This window comes from Pempheris klunzingeri, chromosome 21 (genome assembly GCF_042242105.1).
Source record: "Pempheris klunzingeri isolate RE-2024b chromosome 21, fPemKlu1.hap1, whole genome shotgun sequence".
Taxonomy (NCBI): domain Eukaryota; kingdom Metazoa; phylum Chordata; class Actinopteri; order Acropomatiformes; family Pempheridae; genus Pempheris; species Pempheris klunzingeri.
Window position 1 is genome coordinate 10775176 of NC_092032.1, and position 19847 is coordinate 10795022.

General features: G+C 41.5%; 1 protein-coding gene across 1 annotated transcript in view; it reads right to left on the reverse strand.

Moving 5' to 3' along the window:
• dok6 (docking protein 6) overlaps positions 1 to 19847 on the reverse strand; it is a 44018-nt gene that overhangs the window by 14164 nt on the left and 10007 nt on the right. Inside the window, exons 2-3 of the mRNA XM_070853019.1 lie at positions 7080 to 7187; positions 2516 to 2630 (exon numbers count right to left, since the gene is read on the reverse strand). Of these exons, the coding sequence (XP_070709120.1) occupies positions 2516 to 2630; positions 7080 to 7187 (223 nt within the window). The remainder of the gene's footprint in view (positions 1 to 2515; positions 2631 to 7079; positions 7188 to 19847) is intronic.

Sequence of the window (19847 nt, forward strand, 5' to 3'; positions counted from 1 at the left end):
AGGGTGTCATATCTACAACATGTAACAGCTGGCACTTAAAGCGTGGAGGGCATTCGTTGTGACTGATTCTTTTTAATTGGATACAAATTATTTCAAATCTGGAAGTCTGTGTGATTGTTGTTTGTGGATACCAATTTTCTTTCCAGTTAACTCAGAGGAAAAAATGTGTTTACAATGGCGAAGATTTCCAATTGTCTTGTGTGAGCTTTGGGTGAGAGTTACTGAAGTATGAAATGAGGCAAATGCCAGAGTTGGGTATCTTTCTGAAGCTCCCTAACTCCAGGCCCTGTGGAATTGTGGGATACGTTACTATAGCCAGTGATGAGTTCAGAGACGCATGTGGAGGCGCCGGAACGGCACAATGTTTCTTTGTCTAATAATCAAAAATCAGCCCATGCTTGTTTAATACGTGTGTGGAGGTAATTTCAATTCATTCACTTCAATCTGTCTTGTGTAATAGCTGACAACCTGTTTGTCAGATCAGCTCTGGCGTCCAATTGGGACAGATCTACTCAACTTTGCAGGGTGAAGGAAAGGTCTGCCGCTGCCTGAAGCATTTCATTCACACACAACAGAAAGCAGGAATACAGATGCACACACACATTCACTTAGGCAGCAGCTCTGCACTTTAGCTCCTTGCCCATGCCTCCCCAGATGCAGCTTTCCTCATTCAGAGTAACTCTGGCCTTAAAGTGCCTCTAAACTCCCACTCTTTTAAGGCCACAGAGTGGAAAATCAGCTAAACAAACACTTCATCAGCACAGAGGCAGCCTTCGTAGTCTATGTGCCACGCATGAAGAAATATGGTAGGAGGACGCCTCTGTGTGTGGAGATGTTGGTGTGTGATGGAGGTGGATGTGTGTGGATGCAAGAAAAAAAAAACAGAATAAGGTTGGAGTGAGAGAATATATGAGAATCAAATCAGGAGGCCGTCAGGATCCTTTGTCTTTCCTGATGTCGGCAGCGTGCTGTGCAGACGAATACAATACATAATATTGTATGCGCAATTTCTTTGGGCCGAATTCCGCTGTGGGACATCAGGAGTTGACACATTATCCAATCTGCAGGTCACACTCGCTTTATCTCTTTGTGGTACATATTTGGCAGATGCACCCAAAGCACACGACTGTCAAAAACTGTAAGATCTATTACCGTCTTTTGCTCGGTTCCTTGTTTTATTGACAGCACGTAAACAACATGGCAGTGCTCGAGTGGAGGCATCAAAAGGTTGTTTTTAAAAATAAAACGCCAGGAGATCATCAAGGCGCCTAATTGCACGCTTTTTTTCTATTAAAAAACAGTCAACCCTTCAAAATTATTTGGCTTCTTTGGATGGCGGCCCTAAAATAAGTTTGATGCTTGCTTTCCAGCTGCCAGGTACCATTTTCAGATCCAAACTCCCACCGATATTGCACTGTGATGGAGAGGCTGTTTGCCAAATTAGCATCCAATGTAGGTACGCTCAGATGGACCTGGCAAATTCAACTCTGGAATATATTTTGCTCAAAAAGCAGAAAAAAACGTACTATAAAAAGGATGTCAAATTCCTTCCAGAACTTAGATGTCTTAAACAGTACAAAAAAGTCAAATCTAAAAATCACTAATATTGTGTATTTCTTCAACCTGTATATGTGGTCAACATGTGAATGCACACAGGAGAGTCAGGGGTGTAAATGTAAGGGTGTTTCAGGAAGTGAAGGACTATGGGAGGTCAGCGGACACACGGTGATAGAGACATCCATATGGTGGTGTGAGGGGGAAGGCTCTAGGCATGGAAATGAGCCAAGGGAGATGGAGAGAGAGAGGGAGAAAGAGTAAGTGATCATGAGAAACAGAGTAAAAGGCAAGAGAGTTCACTGCTCAAAGTTCAATAATATTTTCCCTGAGGTTCCTGCTCCTCTCCATCAACAGACATTTGATCATTACACACCCATCCATGAGGCTGGAGTTAAGATTGAGATGTTCATCCTTGTCTGGAAGCACATGGAGGTGCATCCACCTTATCTTGCCCCCGGCTTCCTCTATAGCCAGCTCCATTTATTTGCAGCTTCAGAACAGACCGGCCATGTCCAGATCATGTGCCTCTTTGGCTTCCTGTCCACGTGTTAGAGGCAATCTCTATTGTTACAGCCCATAATTGGGTTGAAACACATTGCAAACGATGCCCAATATCGTTTTTCATACCTGCAGTATGAAAATCAATATTTCGGAACAGAACCTCCCACTTCTTAATATAGCGGCAAATGAGCATCACTTGGCTAAACTCCAATTCTCCACTGCTTCTTTCGCCTCTTTCTCTCTGCCTCTCACTTCTGAGTCTTCCTCCACTTCTTGCCAAACTTTTTGCAACCCCCCCCCCCTCACAATTCTCATCCAGAACCTACCGACACACATTCACGTCTTTGCGAACAAATACTAAAAGCAAAAAATGATTCAATGCTTTCTTCCAAATCCTGCTCTACTGTAGCTGAGAATGACTGATTTGAATTTTGAATGGTGAGGGAAAGGCACTTACCTGATTCACAGGCAAATGTCTTGGATGTGTCGTCACAGAAGATGATCGCCACAGCGTGCTTTTTTGTCTCCCGCGGCATCCGGGTAATGTTCTTGACGTTATGGAGCTCAGTGATCTAAAGAGAAAGGAGAGAGTGGCAGCAGCACATTACTCTGAATGAGCACAGCCAGGAGCAGCAGCAGCAGCAGCAGCAGCAGCAAGGCTTAATTGCCACCTTGTACTGCTTCGCTAAAAGTGCAATAGTAGTTAGTGGCTTAGCATATAAAGGACGGTGAGGTAAACTAGAAATATGGGTGATCTTAAGGAATAAATAAATAATAGTCATTTTTCCGCTGATTACGAAAAGATCTTTTCAACACGATTTCAGCTCGTTGCACCATGGTGGTTGCTGCAATGTGTTGCTATTTATTTTAAAAGTACTTCATGAATAAATGTGACCTGGTGCATACACTGTGCATCCACTGTTCAAGTGCCTCTCCTTGAAACTGCTTTTTCAGCCAATGGGGAGAAGTGCGATCAAAAGCATCTAAATCACTTTACCAGGAGATTGATCCTTTTTCCTTTTTGAAAAAAAACAGAGAGAAGATTACATTTAATTGAATATCACCCGCATTTACAGGCCATTTTGTTCAACAGTCTTCTCTGTGTTCACTCTGCCTGGGAGATAAGGCCCATTACATTATTGTAGTCCATTGTATGCTAACCGTGGGCCCTTTGCCAGACTGTTGGGAATGAATTAGCTGGGCTCACTGCCCGTATAGTAAAGCTTTACTGTTTAAGGTTAAAAGACCAGACTTAATAACACACACAACATACTGTATGTAGACTACAGATTTCTGTCTGCGATAACATTACTTCCTCTGAGAATTCAGGTCTCACCGAGAGATTTAAAAAAGTATTTCAACGATGAAGCAAGGAAATATGAAAAAAGGGAAAAGGGAGAAGGGGCTATGGATATTGAAAGATAGCAGATATTTTTCATTTGTTATTTCTTATCCCCCTCAAAGATAGTATCTAAATATTTTATATGAGATGAGGTGATTTTTTTTTCCCTGTGAAGATACAGTATGCATTTTGTCCTCGGGCAGGCTTTTCATACACATAACTGACACAAAGCAAGCATCAACAGTGGGAATTTCTGAGCCATGAATTCCACCAGCCTCTCATCTTTTAGTCTCTCTTCCTGTGCATGTGTGTCTAAGGGAAAGGTTTGGGTGCATTCCCAGCCTAAGGCGCTAGAGTCTGAGCAAAGTGAATCATTTGTGATGAGTATTCCTCGTCTCCTCTCTTTTTCTTTCTTCTCATTTATGCAAAGGTGTAAGTTAAATCTTGCTTTAAGAGACATTAAGGGTAGCGGCTCAGTGAGGCTGTATTTGGGCACCGCAGTGATTTGACTTATGTGCTAATGACAGTGCTGACATGCTGATGATTAGCAGGAATAATGTTTCCTATGTATTTCCTAATTAGCACAAAACACAAAGTACAACTGACGGATGGAAATGTCAGAAGTTTAAGAAGCATGTAGTCGTAAACCAAATGGTAAAGGGTAAATTGTCTGTGCTTGTATAGCAATTTCTAGTTATTTTGACCGTTCAAAGCGCTTTTCCATTCACTTCATCCAGGAGTAATCTAAACTGGAGGAGATTATTCTTTAACTCTCATTCACACACCGAAGTTATGATTCAGGAGCAAGTTGGGGTTCAGTGTCTTGCCTAAGGACACTTCATCCTGCAGACTGGAGGTGCTGGGGATTGAACCGCTGATCCTCCGATTGACGGATGACCCAACCAAAGTATTGGACGATTTAAATTTTGACCTAATGGTGGTGCTAGATGAACGTTAAAGGTTCTTTATGCAATATTGCAACAAGTCAGACCAAAGAAAATATGCACCTCCCCATCACCGCCACAGCTCCGCGGCCAGGTCTCTCATTCATTCTAGTTCATTCTGTACACAACTACTGACTGACAGCCTCTCTTAGCTTTTGTGCTACTGTGTTAGTTTAGGGGCTTAGTTTAGTTGCTGGGCAGCAGCTTTGACTCATTTTTCAGCTTAGTTTCGCTGTGCTACGGACTCACTCACTGAACTTTTCACAGGCTCAAATGCACTAACATGCACGTGTGGCTGTCCCTACAACATAAACAAAAGACAAAGAAGCTACAATGGGCTCATTCTCGGGGGCATGAATGTCTGTACCAAATGTCACATCAGTCCCTGCCTCACTTGTTGAAATATGTCACTACAAGGCCAAAAGTGTGAACCTGTCAGTGGCACTAGAGAAAAAATCAGGCTATCACCATTATGTTTCTTCCTCTGAGGACTATGAATGTCTGTACAAAATGTAATAGCAATCCAATAGTTTTTGAGATATTTTACTCTTGACCAAAGTGGGCCAACCCACTGACAGCACCAATGTGGCTAAAACCGTTCACCTCTCTTTGCTTTATTGGTTATTTCCACTTCAATATGCACATACTGTATTTAGACATTTAAATACAGCTCCATCTTCCCACTTTGGCTGCTTCTGTCAGGAGCTCAGGAGAGCTTGAGAAATGTAGCACAGAAAAACAACTTTTCACAGAGCTGAAAATACTGCTAAAAATATTCAGGGATTGTTTTACTGTGTGGACCAGCACTTCTCAGACGGAGAAAAAGGCACAGGGGGAGAGAGAGAGTGGGAGTAGAGGGGATATGGAGAGAGAAAGAAAGAAGTGGGAAAGAAAGCCAATCCCCTTTGTGTTGATTCTGTAAATCAGCCACCAGTGCAGCCTATTTCCTCCCAAAGCACTGCACCGTTGAATGAAGCCCTCAGACGGGACCTTTCTTGATCTTTGTGGCGATGCATTACCAGGTGCACTGGTGCATGTGTGCACTCATCGCTCACTCCAGCGCCGGGTGTATGAGATGCCTCTGGGAGGGGGGTTACAACCACACAGGGCGCCCCTTGTGACAGCATGATACAGTGGGCAGAGAGACGCTTCATTCACAATACATGGCTGATACTGTAGCAGCGAAGGACGCTAACAAAGTGGATCAAAACATCTACCTAGCTTGTCCTTGCATGCATTCCAGGAAGATGAGGATGCTACTAAAGTGGGACATGTCCACCGTGTTTGAGAAAGCCCCAGCCTTATTCATAAATACATGGTAGTAGACTGTTACAGAATACTTAATCAGCTCTCAGACTACAGCCACGTACGAAACCTGGTTTCAAAGTCCCCTATCATCCGCTGTTATCTCCTCTCATTACTATAAAACACTGGTCACGGTGCTACTCCTTTAACATCATCTCCCCTCACCATGATAATGAGCCATAATTGAAGTATTTCAAAGGGCTTAAGAGGCGGAGAGCAAGATATTATATTCTGAATTATTACTTTAAAAAGGGAGGGAGAAGGGCCCAGAGGAGAAGATAAAGTTGCAAAATGTGTCTTAATGGATCCTTAACTCCATCATCTGTGGCCAATGGACAGAACTTTATATATGAAGATGAAAACTAGGTTCTTGGTAGGAGTGTGTAAAACAGCTTAAATCCTTTCTTTGTTAATACAATGTAAAAAAACTCCCATCTCAAGTAACCTAATCTTATACAACAAGTACTGCATTTTAAAAATACATTTCTACTGTTGATTTAAGAGAATACATCTTACGCCTAAATACAATTCCAGCCTCCTCATTTTTGGTGGGCAACCACTGGCGTCAGATTTTATCAGCTAAAGCTAATTAATTCCACCAGTTGGCCAAATTGCAAAATGAAACCCTTGGCTGTTGTCTGATGAATGTGCTGTGCATGCCGATGTCAGTAGCATTTAGACTCGGCCAGAGACTGTTCCCTGGGGAGTGACACGCCAGGTTTAATCTCCTTGTGGTATTCAAGAGGACAAAGGCAGACTTTAAGATTCATGATCCTCTGGAGACCATGAATATGTACAGGAGAATGAATATATGGTGTAATATATTAGTTACATTATCAGACTTTATTTTTGTCAAACAGGAATGATTGATGGTGGCATTAAACCAAAGGTCAGGGTGTTACCACATCATTAGGATTGTATTGGACATAATGAATATTGATTCTAAATTTCATGGTAATCTGGTCACTATATGCTGCATTATCTTAATCACCAAAGGACTGACTGACACCAGCATCCTTTGACCTGAATGCAACCTTTTTGCCTTCTGAGACATTGCTTCCACAAAGAAATAAATATCCGTAATGATGCATAAAGCTCCTGACACTTAAGCCTTTATATTCTTGGTGTTTTCATTTGGCTTTATTGTGTGAACCTTCAATTTGAGGAAAGTGATTTACAACATAATACATTGTTTAGAGTTGCAACAAATGTTTTTAATATTTTGTTTGTTTAAGATGTCACATTGGAAATATTTAATTGGTTAATAGAGAAAAAATTGGGATATTTATCAATAATTTGTATTTGATAAATTTTTTCAGCTGTAATTCTGTTGTTGATTGTAATACAGTACAGTAAATCAAAGGTAAATCAATTAATTAAGACAAATCTGAATGACTGAATTTGAATTTGTTTCAGGTGTGTGTGTTTACCTTGTGGAAGCTCCTGAAGTACGCTGCCTTCTCGTCTGGGTACTTCTCTAACCGTCGGGGTCCTTTACTGGAGGCCTTCTTGAACACCAGCCAACACCTCCGGAAAATCTACCAACAGAAGACGATGGCAGCCGTTACAGAGACACAACTCTCCCGGAGCACAGAAATACATTAAGGTAACTGGAGATATAAACTACAGCAAAACACAAACTGACTGTCGAGAGAGTTTGACTGCCAGCAACCACAAAATAATGGACCAAGAGAACTCAACCTGACATCATATTAACAGGGCAGAAAAGTCAACTCATGCTATACCAAAGCAAAGAGCAGAGAAATCAATGCCAGCTACCAACCTAGGACTCAAGCCTCTGCACAATCCAAACATCGAAGCAACTGAACACTTTGGAGTACCTGTGAATGTTTTTTCATTGATAAAAATATAGATTGGGTGTAGTGTTCATTCATGACATTAGTGTACTGTGGTTGTTTACTGCAATGTCTCCAAAAATCTATATTTTTTGAATGTATATCATTCAACTCATTCAAATGTTATAATTTGCGTGCTTCTTCTTATAATATTCATCATCAATGCATGTAGATAACTAGTAAGCTCCTATATGTGTGTATTCTAAGCAGGCCGATCGCTTAGCCCCCAGAAGAGCTGCTTGCAGTGTTTTAGAAAAGTTTGGTTTGGCTGCTTTTAGTATTCTCGAGAAGAAGTGCTCATCCGATCAACTTGTACTCCATTGGGTCCTCAGCAAAAAACCCGCCCATCAGTATCAATGAAGTTAAGCGGATGAGCAGTTTTCAGACGGACAGTCATAAACACATATATACAGACGAACAGATTCCTTCCTTTATATCTGATGCTGCTGCTACAGTGTCACATAATGGCCAAATGGCACCAATTTTGTCATGGTCCCTCAGACATCATATCTACACATCCACCAAATGAGGTTGCAACAGCACAAAATGTTCTGGAGATAGGGTATTTTTTGTATTATAGGCCATGCCCACTGTATTTGAGCAAACTTTGAGGACCAGCTGAAGCACCACTGTATGAAATGTCAACAATCCAAAATAGCAACATTTCCCTGCTTAGTCCAGAGATGCCCTGGATCAATTTGGTGACAATTGCTGGAAATGTGTATGAGTTGTAAAAAACACATTTGGACAATTCCAAAGATCTAGACGCAAATGGGCTTGGCTTTACGAATTGATTTGTCTGGAACCACATAGTCGAGGAAAAAATGTGTTTCTTGTTTCTGATTGATGGTTCTCTGCAAAAAGAGAGACAGACTGACAGACAGGCAGTCATACAGCATATGCTAAAGGGAATATTAAAAATGAAAAGTACATGAGGGTAATAGATATTTAATTCGTCAAAATATTTTGCAAGGAAGAAATGTAGATTAGTAAAAAATGAGTTTGATTTATTTACATTTTTTTTGTTATTAATTCATATCCTAAATTCTGCATATTTTATTAATTCAGAGATTTATTTATGTATTTATTTTCCAATTTCTCAGTGAATTGACTCGTTTATTTATAAGTAATAAAGCAGCTATGGGATGCAACTGCAGGCATTAAACTGCATTTCAGAATATGTGCATGCACAAATATTGTTCCAAAATTGAAATTAGAGCAAAACATTTCAAATTCACCAAAGAACTTATTTTCCCAAGAGCTTTGAGCAAACTGCTCTATGAGCTTAACAACTTTATAACTTAGTTTCATCCTGGGGCAGTGTGCTTCCATGTATTAAAGGTTGTGGAGCACACAGTCTTTTTTTGCCACATAATGTGGACGCACACACATACAGGCACACACGAACTCTGCCTTTCTCTCTCTCCCTGGGCTGCAGATTACTGTTCATTGTATTGATTACTGGACCACAGCATGGCCCATCCACCGGCTGAAGATGACACAAATATAAGGTGTTGTATATCAGGCTACTTCAAGGTCAAATCGAGAAAAGGGGCACACAAACGAACACATACAAATCCGCCCACTAACACAAATACAAAACCACAAGCAAATACAAGATTTCTTAGTTCTTATCACAGATAGACTGTATACAAAAACGTACATGCATGCACACATATCTTTGAACATGTACATTAGTCTATGTAACTCTGTAGATGTTAGTGGTCCTGCACAAACCATGTAAATATGAAGAACTGCCCTGTCTTCTGCTTCTGCTTTCAATGTTGGAGATACACGGTTTCCTTTGGACAGCATTGTCTCTGAATAGAATGAGCTGTTGATATTATTCTATCTGATCCACTGTATTACCACACAATAGTTACTAATCGTTTACATTTGTAAAAGTAACTCTCCTCTTTACAAAGCCATGGTCAAGGTATAAAAAGCCAATACAGACAGAGCAGTGCAGTTGAGAGGCAGAATAAGTGTGATGGCCTATAGCTTATGAGTCCTATGTGGTTGCCTATCTGTAATAGTGGGACCCTTCTATTTCCTGGTGGAGACAGCCACTATCACTCTGTCTGATGTATGATTGCCCTGGGCCGCATGGTTGTGTTGGGGAACCATGGATGTACGATTAATTTGTTTACTCAGCTGGTGTACTTCATAAAAGGCCCACTGAGTTGAACTTGGCACTTTGCAGTAATTGACTAGAGTGGATCCCTAGGTCCTTATCAGTCTGCCTTGATGGGCCTCCATTCTAGTTAAGTGTTGCCCAGGCCCATTATAAACAGCAAACAACACAAAATAATGCACAACACACTAACTAATGCACTGTGATTCATTCTCCACACCGTCCGTAAAATGCTTAAAGGAAGTAAAGACACATAGGGTGATGAAATCTTGCTCAAAATGTAACATATTGTATTTATTTCCATGATAATGCCTGTAAAAATAAAAGAAAACTGCAGCTTTGACAGAAACACAAGCACACAAATGTGGATCCCTTTTGACAATGGCCATTATTACATTTGCAACTTTTAAACAGTAAAATTAAAGCTAGCCTCTATTCCCCTTTGGGGGCTTGAGTCAAAGCAATGCCCCTGCTTGCTGCACACAAAGTAATTCACCCTAGGAGTGCTCAGATTAAGTAATTATACCAGCACAAAAGCAAGCTCAGTGAGATAGCTTGTGCATAATAAGAACTAGGGGGTATGAATGGAGAGGGCTTAATTTTGCCTGTTCCACAGTTGTCAATGCTTTGTCAAGGCAGCTCTATTCTCTGGCTGCTGGTGGGTCTTATTCAGAGACACTCTTACACTGATTGTAATTACACAGATGTGAATGAGACTCTCTGCTGGTTTGGTGCAACTAATTTAATGCCAGAACAGTGTAGAATACACTACTTGGCACTGAAAATCAACTCACAGGTCCCAGAAAAAAAGCAAAGTAATGATAAGGGGGGTTGTTTGGGTAAAAATACAATGATTCCAGTTTTTGCTTTGCATTGTCATCTGATTTTTTAAGAGTCTGGGAAAACTGTTCCATGCATAAGTAAACTACAAACAAAATTGAATTTGGCATGTTTTTACAGGCAAAAAGGCAGGCTTGTGACCAAAAAGCAGTGTTGACTTTGGCTTTGATTGCTGAAGTGTGCAGAGACTGGTCAGCCGACCTTATTTCCACAGCCTCTGTAATTCTAAATTGTACTAATTCTAGTTTGTTTGTTTCTTGTTTTCAGAAGTCATGTCTACTCTGACCATTACTCACAATCAATACATCTTTATTTCACTCAATATAAAGCATATGACGCACTGTTCTCAAGCCTAGTGTAGCCAGTTTCATTGATTACAGTGGAAGCGTAGTGCTACAGCTTGACCCACGTTTCATATTGAATCAACAAAAGCAAAATTATTATTCCCGTCCTCTCCTGTCCATTCAGTGCAGCAGCCTTGACCCACGTGAGAACTTGTGAGGCAGACAGTGGCGATAGTGCTGCTGTTTTTTCACAATCAAACGTCTGGGGTTTTTTATTTCTTTTTTTTTTTTTTATTCGATTATATAATCGAATTTATAATAGTAGCTGACAGCACTAGGGAGAGCCCTGTAAGTGGCAGCTAGTCGGAAAACCTGGGGGCCTGGGGAACTGTAGACCAGGTATCTATCAGAATTACATTTTATGGCCAGTTCCTCTTTCTAAACATATAAGTAATATATCTGTTTGTCCTGTAAATCTGGCTGAGCTGTTAGTTTTGTGATATCTATGCACTGATATACATCTAAAAAGAGAGAAGACTTGTGTCATCAGCCACATAAAACAGTACATCATCAGCATGTGGACAGAGATGCCCTGTCTTCTGATAACTCCACCAGTGGTTATGTCTATGGAGGTACTGGTCCAAAAATAGAATCTGAGTGTTTTGAGAAATAACCCTTTATTGAAAAAAGACCTCTCTGTCAGGGGGGTAAGTAGGAGACAGACTAGAACTCAGTCTTTGGTATCTAAAAGAATGTGACAATCAACCATATTAAAAGCCAAAACTACACTTATTGGTGACCTGGACTCATAGTGAATTTACTGATATTTGCTCACAGAAGTCTGATAATACATCAACTTCTGAATAAAACCATTTAACTCTACAGATTACAGTAAGCAACTGGTTTGATCACATGTCTACCTGAATTAAGCACCTTCTCAGCAGGGGTCTTTTTAAAGACTAAATATGAATTCTGTAGTCTGTACCTTTTCCACAGGCCTTTTTGGCAGGTCTCAGTCTCATGAGTGTGATGGATGAGTGAGTCTCATCTACACACACACACACACACCCCTCACTCAACACGTAGCTGCTAAGAAACACACTCACACAGTCACCACCATCTCAGCAGTTCTCCACAATGACAGGACAAATATAGCCTCGATATGCAAGTCTTGTGAAGAAAAAATAATTAACTTGAACCACTAGTCAAAATGGCAGCCTACTTTTGGTGGACAGCAGGTCACCGAAAAACACATAAAATGAGATGTCATTTTATTGTGTATTCATTCAAACTCTGGGAGGTGGGATGAACCCATCGAGCCACTGGAATCTAAACGAGATTGGGTCATTAAAATTTAACACTTCATTAACACAATCTTAGCATGATTTATTAAAGAAAATTATTTTTTCAACTGAAGTTGTCCACTGCCATTGTGTGTGTGGTGTGTGTGTGTGTGTGTGTGTGTGTGTGTGTGTGTGTGTGTGTGTGTGCATGTATATTTCTCTCCTCTTCATTAATAAGTAAACAGACCAAAAACAGAAATGAAGGCAAGGAAAATAAACCAAAACAATTTACCTTGTCTTTATGGTTTAAAATGCTCTGCATGTATTCGTTATGTGTGTATGTACACCAAACATCAAACAGTGTCATGTCACACATGCATCACCTTACTCCAAATTTCATTGACAAATTTAACCAATCAATCAAATGTAAAAACAGAAAGACAGTATTCAGGTGCTTAGCAGTGATGAGAATCAAAGCATATCCAAAACCTTTAAAATGTCCGTGCTGTCTCCATGATTTGGGACTGACTGGACATAATTCAAAATAAAACATGTTTTTCTGAATCATGACGGTGCAGATTAAATGGATGTTGCACATCACATATGCTGTGTTATGTTAACCATTGCAATTTTGGAAAGTGCGCCACTTATATAGCATGCAATCTATAAGCTTAGTCAACCAGGACGGGTGTGATAACAGGATTAATAGTGTTCAACAGTAGATTATGGAGAGCATCTCAAGCCACAGTATACTGTACAATAGGTTTCTGTATTTTACGATACTCTACACTACTTTACAAATGGAAATAGAGACTATATATAAATGTTTAAAGCTCATAAGCACACAATACATTAAAAAACCTAAAACAAATGGCATCCAGGTGGCCCAGGGGTTTAAGATGCTGACCACGTAAGGGACCACAACGTCCCTGATGTGAGTCTGGTGAGCCAGGGACCTTGTCCACTGTCATTTTGTCTAGTAAAGGAATAAATCCCCCATAAATTATTAATTATCCTAGAACAATTGTCCAAAACTGAGCAAACAGGCAATTACAACCTTGACCGCTTGTTTTATTTGTGCCAATTGATTAAATTTAATTTGCTGCAGTGTATACAGTTAGTGGTATGACAACAATCACTAAAGCATCAGTCAAATCCAGGCTGGTATGTATGAATGGTCAGAAAGAAGCCACATGACAACATGCCAAGAGTTTACAAAAAAAGCGTGTGAAGGATTCCTAAAACAAACCATTTTGAGGTCAGATGAAACAAAGGCTGAACTCTTCCATTCTCATGCAAAATTCTGTATCTAGAAAAAGCAAAGCTAAGCTCATAATCCACGTAAGCTCTCTTCCATGAAGAACAGTGGTGGTGACAACAGTTGTAGAAACTGGAGGACTCGTAAGGATACAGGAAAGACTGGATGGAGGCAAACTGTTGATGAGAACCTGCTTAAGATCTTTCGATTACAATGACTCCCAGCATAGAGTGAAATCAACACTGAAAGGAATGTGGAGTGGCTCAACCAAATTTTCCAATTTCCAATTGTCCAATTGTCATCATATTGCATTTTGAGTAGACTGTTACTAAAAATGTAAGAAGTCCGTTTTGTATTCAACCAAAAACACTAAAAAATTGAGAAAAGTCAACAGGCTTGAATACATTTTGACAACATTGTGCAAGATATGAATAAGAACTCTTTCTTCAGCTCTGAAAAGCATCTCTGTGTGATTCCACACTATCAAAAAGCAATGAGAACATCACCACACATAGCAAGGCAGGGTGTAAAATAGGCAGCAACAAAAGCAACGAGCTGGAGAGAACGTTTCAAGGGCAATCCCTTCACTTTTACTGAGGTCTGTCTGTGGCAAGGAAAACACTTCAGGAGGCACTTGGCAAGGTGCACAAGTTCATCAACACCAGCTCTAGTACGACAACCACACTGAGACTGTTGGTGGAGGGGACCGGAAGAAGGATTAGAGCCAAAGTATGATCACAGACAGACGGAAGCAGACTGTTTGATGGGCTCTTATAAAAGTCTCAAAAGGAAACTTGGAACGCACCTGTCTACATTTAAAATAACCTTGCTTGAAGGTGCAGTGACATTTCATGTAACAATGCACGCCTTAAAGTTTAACCACGGGGTTCCTAACAGGTAGTACTGTCAGATGAAAGAGTGTGTAAAACCATGACTGAGAGGTCTGACAGAGAATTTTGGAAGTCAGACACCTCATGGACCTCAGTAATGAGCCATCTTTGAAGCCTTAGTCATTTTCTGTAAGTGGTCTCAAACACTAGTCTATTCACTTCACAGAACATTATCAAACTTCTGGCATTATTAAAGAACTGTCTCACCTCTCAATAAAATATGGGCCCTATTTCCCCCGCAGGCAAAATCACTTGTCATTTGGATGAACTGAGGAACTGTCTAAAGACATGAAAATGATTTCCAATGACAGCCCGCTTCAGGTAAATGACTAATCACATGGCAGAATAAAAATAGCTGCCTGTTAGATTCTCAGGAGCACTAGTGAATATTGAAACACAACCATAATACCTCAGAGGCACAAATGCATTCATTATTCCGCGAATATTTGATATAAAAAAAAAAGGGGGACAAATGTGGGAAGGGTTTGCACCCTCTCGATGATTCATGTGTCCTACAAAGTATGATTTAAAGATGATTACTGCTGCACTCACTGGCAATACAAGACATGAGAGCACTTCAATCAAGGTAGTCCTGCAACACTCAGACATGATGATAACAGACCGGATTTAGCTGGTGCTTAGCATGTAGAATACAGAGCTTTTTTACAACAGGATTCAGAACAAAGGAGGTGGACTTTTAACCTTGTAATCAGAAAAAACATGTTATCTATATTTGTTTTTCTGTCAAACTCCTAAAAGTAGTGTGGATGAGGTCTTCTTCCTCATTCAGCTCTGCATAAGGTTTAGTGTTCCCCCGGTGATAATGACGCCTGATGGACTATGACAGACCAGACCCGGCAGTATCAGCTCCCAGTGCTGGCAATCAATTTCAGATGGCGGCGGGGTCTGTGCCACGGTGTCCATCTTTATAATTTGATTTGTTATCGGGTTGGACAGTTGTTACAGCAATCATTGCAGCGATCACTCCGCCAGCCACGACCCCGGCCTCCCCTCCCCAAATCCTCCAAGGCCTGTTCCACCATTTCAGCAATTCTCTACCAAATGCGACAACTACAAAAGTTTGTCTTAATTGCACCATTGCTCCCTCTGTCACACTCTTCCCTGGCCGGCAGCTGTCACCTTTGACTTGATACATAACTCTCATCCAATCCAACCAAACCCCTGCCCCCATGCTGAATATATTTCCCGCCGCATCTAAAATGTTTAGACATCCCATAATTTTATAATTCGCCCCTGACTACAGCTGTTGGCAGGGTAGCGAGCCAGCCGCACCCCAGTTAATCATAGATTACTTTATCTGGGCCATTCCAAATCCTCGTGTGTAATGCAGTGCTACCTCAGCAGCAAGTAATCACTGCCCCCCACTCCATCCCAAACACACACTCACACACACACACACACTTCCCCTCCTCACTTTCTCTCCTACCCTGATTCGTCTATGTCTCTCCTCCTGCCCTTCTGTCGTCACCCTCACTCGTCTAAATTTCTCCTCTCCCATTCCTCATCTGTCTCTTGTGTCTATGCATGATTGGACATTCTCATCAAACATTCATGAGCCAAACTGGTCCCGAAATGTAATATCATAGTATTAGTAACCCTTATTTTCACTTGTTAAGGCCTGGGCTGTGACTGGGTGGCATTACATACGGAGTGTACATAGCTGAAAACTGCAGCACAGTCACAATGTGGCATGAAATATGAAGGACAACAGGTTCCAGCTGATTCCTTGCCCAAAAGCCAAGGGTCCATCTAGCCAATATGACAAAGACTGCAAGGGCAGGTGGTATTAAAATGACCATGTAGTGGTGGAAATAAACCGGCGCTATGGAGAGATCGCGAGAAAGTGAAGAAGAATGATGAATAAAAGAGCGTATGAAAGAAAGAAATTGAAAGAGGTCCAAACAAAAGAAAATTTGCTAAAGAGAAAGGCCAGAGAAGTGAAAATGGTAATGATGTGGTGAGAGCAGCTGTTGAAAATCCAGAGCGAGTCAAAGAGGCGACTGGTTTCAGCCCTGCACCAGGATTCATGATAATTTCATGATACATTTTAAATAGGACTTGTGGTCAGGGCATTGAGCATAGGTCATGATGATTACCTTTTTCTGTGTCTTTCAGTCCCTCCTACCCTAAATTTCAGCCATGACAACACATCCCATTCTCATGCAAATAGCACTGTTGGGCAGAGGGGATGTTCTCCCACTGTTGTTTCTTATTACAGCGGGGCAGACAAGGGAGATGTTTGACCCAGGCTGGGCAGCGCTGCCTTGAGTGGGAAAACATTAGTTAAAATGTCACACACATTGCAGATCCAGCCATCACAGCTACCGTAGCAGAGCATCTCTTTTTAAGCAAAGCACAAAAATAGCAGCCAAATTATTCTGAAGTAGATATAGGTCAATATTGAAGTTTCTCTCTCAGGTGTGAGGGAGCGAAGAGGAGTGAGGAGGAAATGTGTGTGTATTGCTTGTGTCCGCTTAGACTATGGGGTTCTGGGAATGGGCCGAGTCAAACTGAAAGAAAACAATGTAAGTGGATGTGGGAGTGCACCGCAATCAAAACCCCATAATCTACCAATACAGTTTTATAATGTTGCTTACTTCAGTGTTGCAAAGTCATTCCATCGTATATTTTAGTCACTATTGATTCTAGTGACACTGAAGGTTGGCAAGCGCTGTTGGCTACAGGACTGGCATGCATGTGTAAAACATTTTTACGGTGGGGCAATTTTGCTTTAAGTCATCATTATGACAATTGCCTGCTCTTTAAACCATCCCTCACCCAAACCTCTTTATGCACTACAGCTTTAGTCAGCAATCCTCTGCACAGAGACGCGCGCACACACACACACACACACACACACACACTCACACGGAGCCATTTCCATTTAATCCATGTACAAGGCTGAATCGTTCACAGACAATAACACGCAGACAAAGAAGGATTTGACTATGGCAGAATACCCTCATCGACAAGCATGCTGAAACCACCATAGACAGGAAGCAACAATACAGAGCAGTGTTATTTTCTTTATAAGGCTGGAATGAGTTGTCCACCACTGTGTATCCTCAAGGCAGGCTGAATGTTAAACTGAACTAAATCCATAAATGAAAAGGAGTACGGCCTCTTTGCACAAAAGCTCACAACTCCATTTAGGTCTTGCTGTAATGTAGGCAAAGCCTTATTTTTCACTTTAGTATGTTGGTGCTTGCATTGCCGGCAGCTTCCAGATGAGCAAAATTAGCATCTAGGCCAACAGGTGAGGGGCAGTTACATGGAAACCAGATAAAACGCCTCAGAACTGGCCGACTAGCCTCTCTGGGAATACAATATAAAGTGAGAGGATGAAAGGAGCTCCTGCTCACAACCATGATGCAACTCCACCAGTTGACTAGCTTAATTACCATTAGCTGACCACTTGATTATCATATCAATAAAGACTGTGAAATCGAATGAGGCACAAACCACTTTGCACTGTTCTAGCAAATACTTGCATGTTTAGCAGGATATTATGAAACGCACAGTGTTTTCCAGGACACTTTGTGCAAGTGTTTGTTATTTCATCAGAAGCCCTAAAAGCAATAATCCTCATGCATTGGTGCAGTCGCCCCCCTCCCCACCTCCCCCCTCCTCGAGGATTAATTCTAAAGAGGTACTAGCTCACTGATGTTCGGGGCTGCTTCTCTGATACGGTTAGCTGGGAAAGCAGCGGACTCTGTGTCTGCAACAACTATTCCCTCACAAGCAGAAAGCAGAGATTTGTGCTCGCTGGAACTAACTTGACTCAGCCGCATTTGGTCTGCAAATCAAAGAGGACGCTGGGGCATAAACACGTGTGTGTGCGCGTGCGTGTGTGTGTGTACACAAAGGAGGGAAATGTGGAAGTGTACTTCTGTGTCAAAGAATGGGGTCCAATGGAGTTGGTCATGTTGTTTTTGTCTCATTTCCTCCCAAAGAAACACACTCCCTTGGAACAAGTGGACTGTGATTCAGTGTCACTGTGCGTCTCAGCATGAAATCATCGAGGAATGCAATTATCACTTTGCCCAACAGACATTTCTCTGAAAAGCGAGTGAACAACGAGGAACATAAGAGGGTAGCAAGAGGGAGGGAGGTGTGTGTGTGTGTGTGTGTGTGTGTGTGAATGGGGTAACACTAGTTAATGTTGACCCCAATGTGTGCTCTCAACTTCAAACTCCCCTTTGTTAAATTAGTCAAAACCAAATCTGCTGTAAGGGCGGGCGGTACACTGGTGTCATAGCGAGATCAGCGGTGTGCCGCGACATGGATTTTATAATATTATCATCACCGTGATAAATCAATACTTATTTGAAAAAATAAGGCATTTCATTTGGTCTGAATACTCGTCCTAATACATCAGGGCTGTATGACGCGGGTCGCACTTTCCTTTCTCATTGGCTGCTGAGGTTTTCTTGCCGGGATTATCATCAGGGCACGCAGCAGAGGTCAGTCCCAGTCCTTTGCCCTGGACTGGCTCAGCCTTTTCCCTCAGTCTCTCTCCTTGCCCGCTTCTCCAGGTGGGTTTCCAGAGGCGCCGTGTCTCGTCTTCACATGGGCCTCCCGCCATCCTGCACTGGAGCCTGTGGCCGGTGGGTTGGCAGTTTCCCTTGAGCTGCTGGTGGCGTGTTTTAAATCTTGACCAAGCCGGACGCTTCTGTCCCCAACTCCCTTGCTCCACCTGTGCAAACCAACTTGCAGCATGCTCTGACTGCCTGGAGAATTTGACTTGTGGATGCACTTGCAGGAGAGGCAGTGGGATCTTGTCCAGTGCCATTGGGCCTAGCCAACCATCCCAAACCTTAACCCAAGTGCGACACAGAGGCCACGCCCTGATCGTCGTCTGTGTGCCTCTGGGTACTCGACTTTTGTCTCTCCTCCGGACGGAGGTGGGGGGTTAAATATTCATTGCCTCCTCTGCTTCATGCATTGGTCTTCTCAATTCGATTCAGTTTGAATTTATACAAAGGGTTTTCTAACAACAGCACTTTACAAATGGATACAAATCAAGGGCTTCAGCGGGAAAGAAGAACTTATGTTCTGGGAGAAAAGTTCTGCATCTGTTTTTTGACTACTTTACTCATATATTTAACATACTTTGGGTTTTTTACAAAACAAATGCTGTGAAAATGTATAAAACTCTCCAATGTGTCTGTTTGCTATGGATGGTACGACACCCTCCTTTTGCTTATTTTATTATCAAAGTAGGCCAATTAACTTTATGAAAGGACAGCACAAGCTACTCCTCCCAAAATTAAAAAAGAAAAAGAGTGATACAGTGATATATTATCATCACTGTCTAAAATGTGAAAAATATTGTGATACTAATTTTAGGTCATAACGCCCCTCCCTAATCTGCTGGCATACTTACAATTCATGATGGGTCAAGCCTTTAACTCCTCTTTCATCTATCACATATTTCACTCCAAAACTTTTTCCAGTAACCTCATGTTTTCGGTTGTTTTATGACTCTTAAGAGTCATTATTTTCTCCATTATGACCTTTAAATGATCAGCTCAAAGTGCCACTGCCAAGGCTACTATTGTGTGCTCCATTTTGCTTGGCAGACCTTATCCAAAATTCATTCCCTGAACAATAATTCTCTGGGAAATATTAA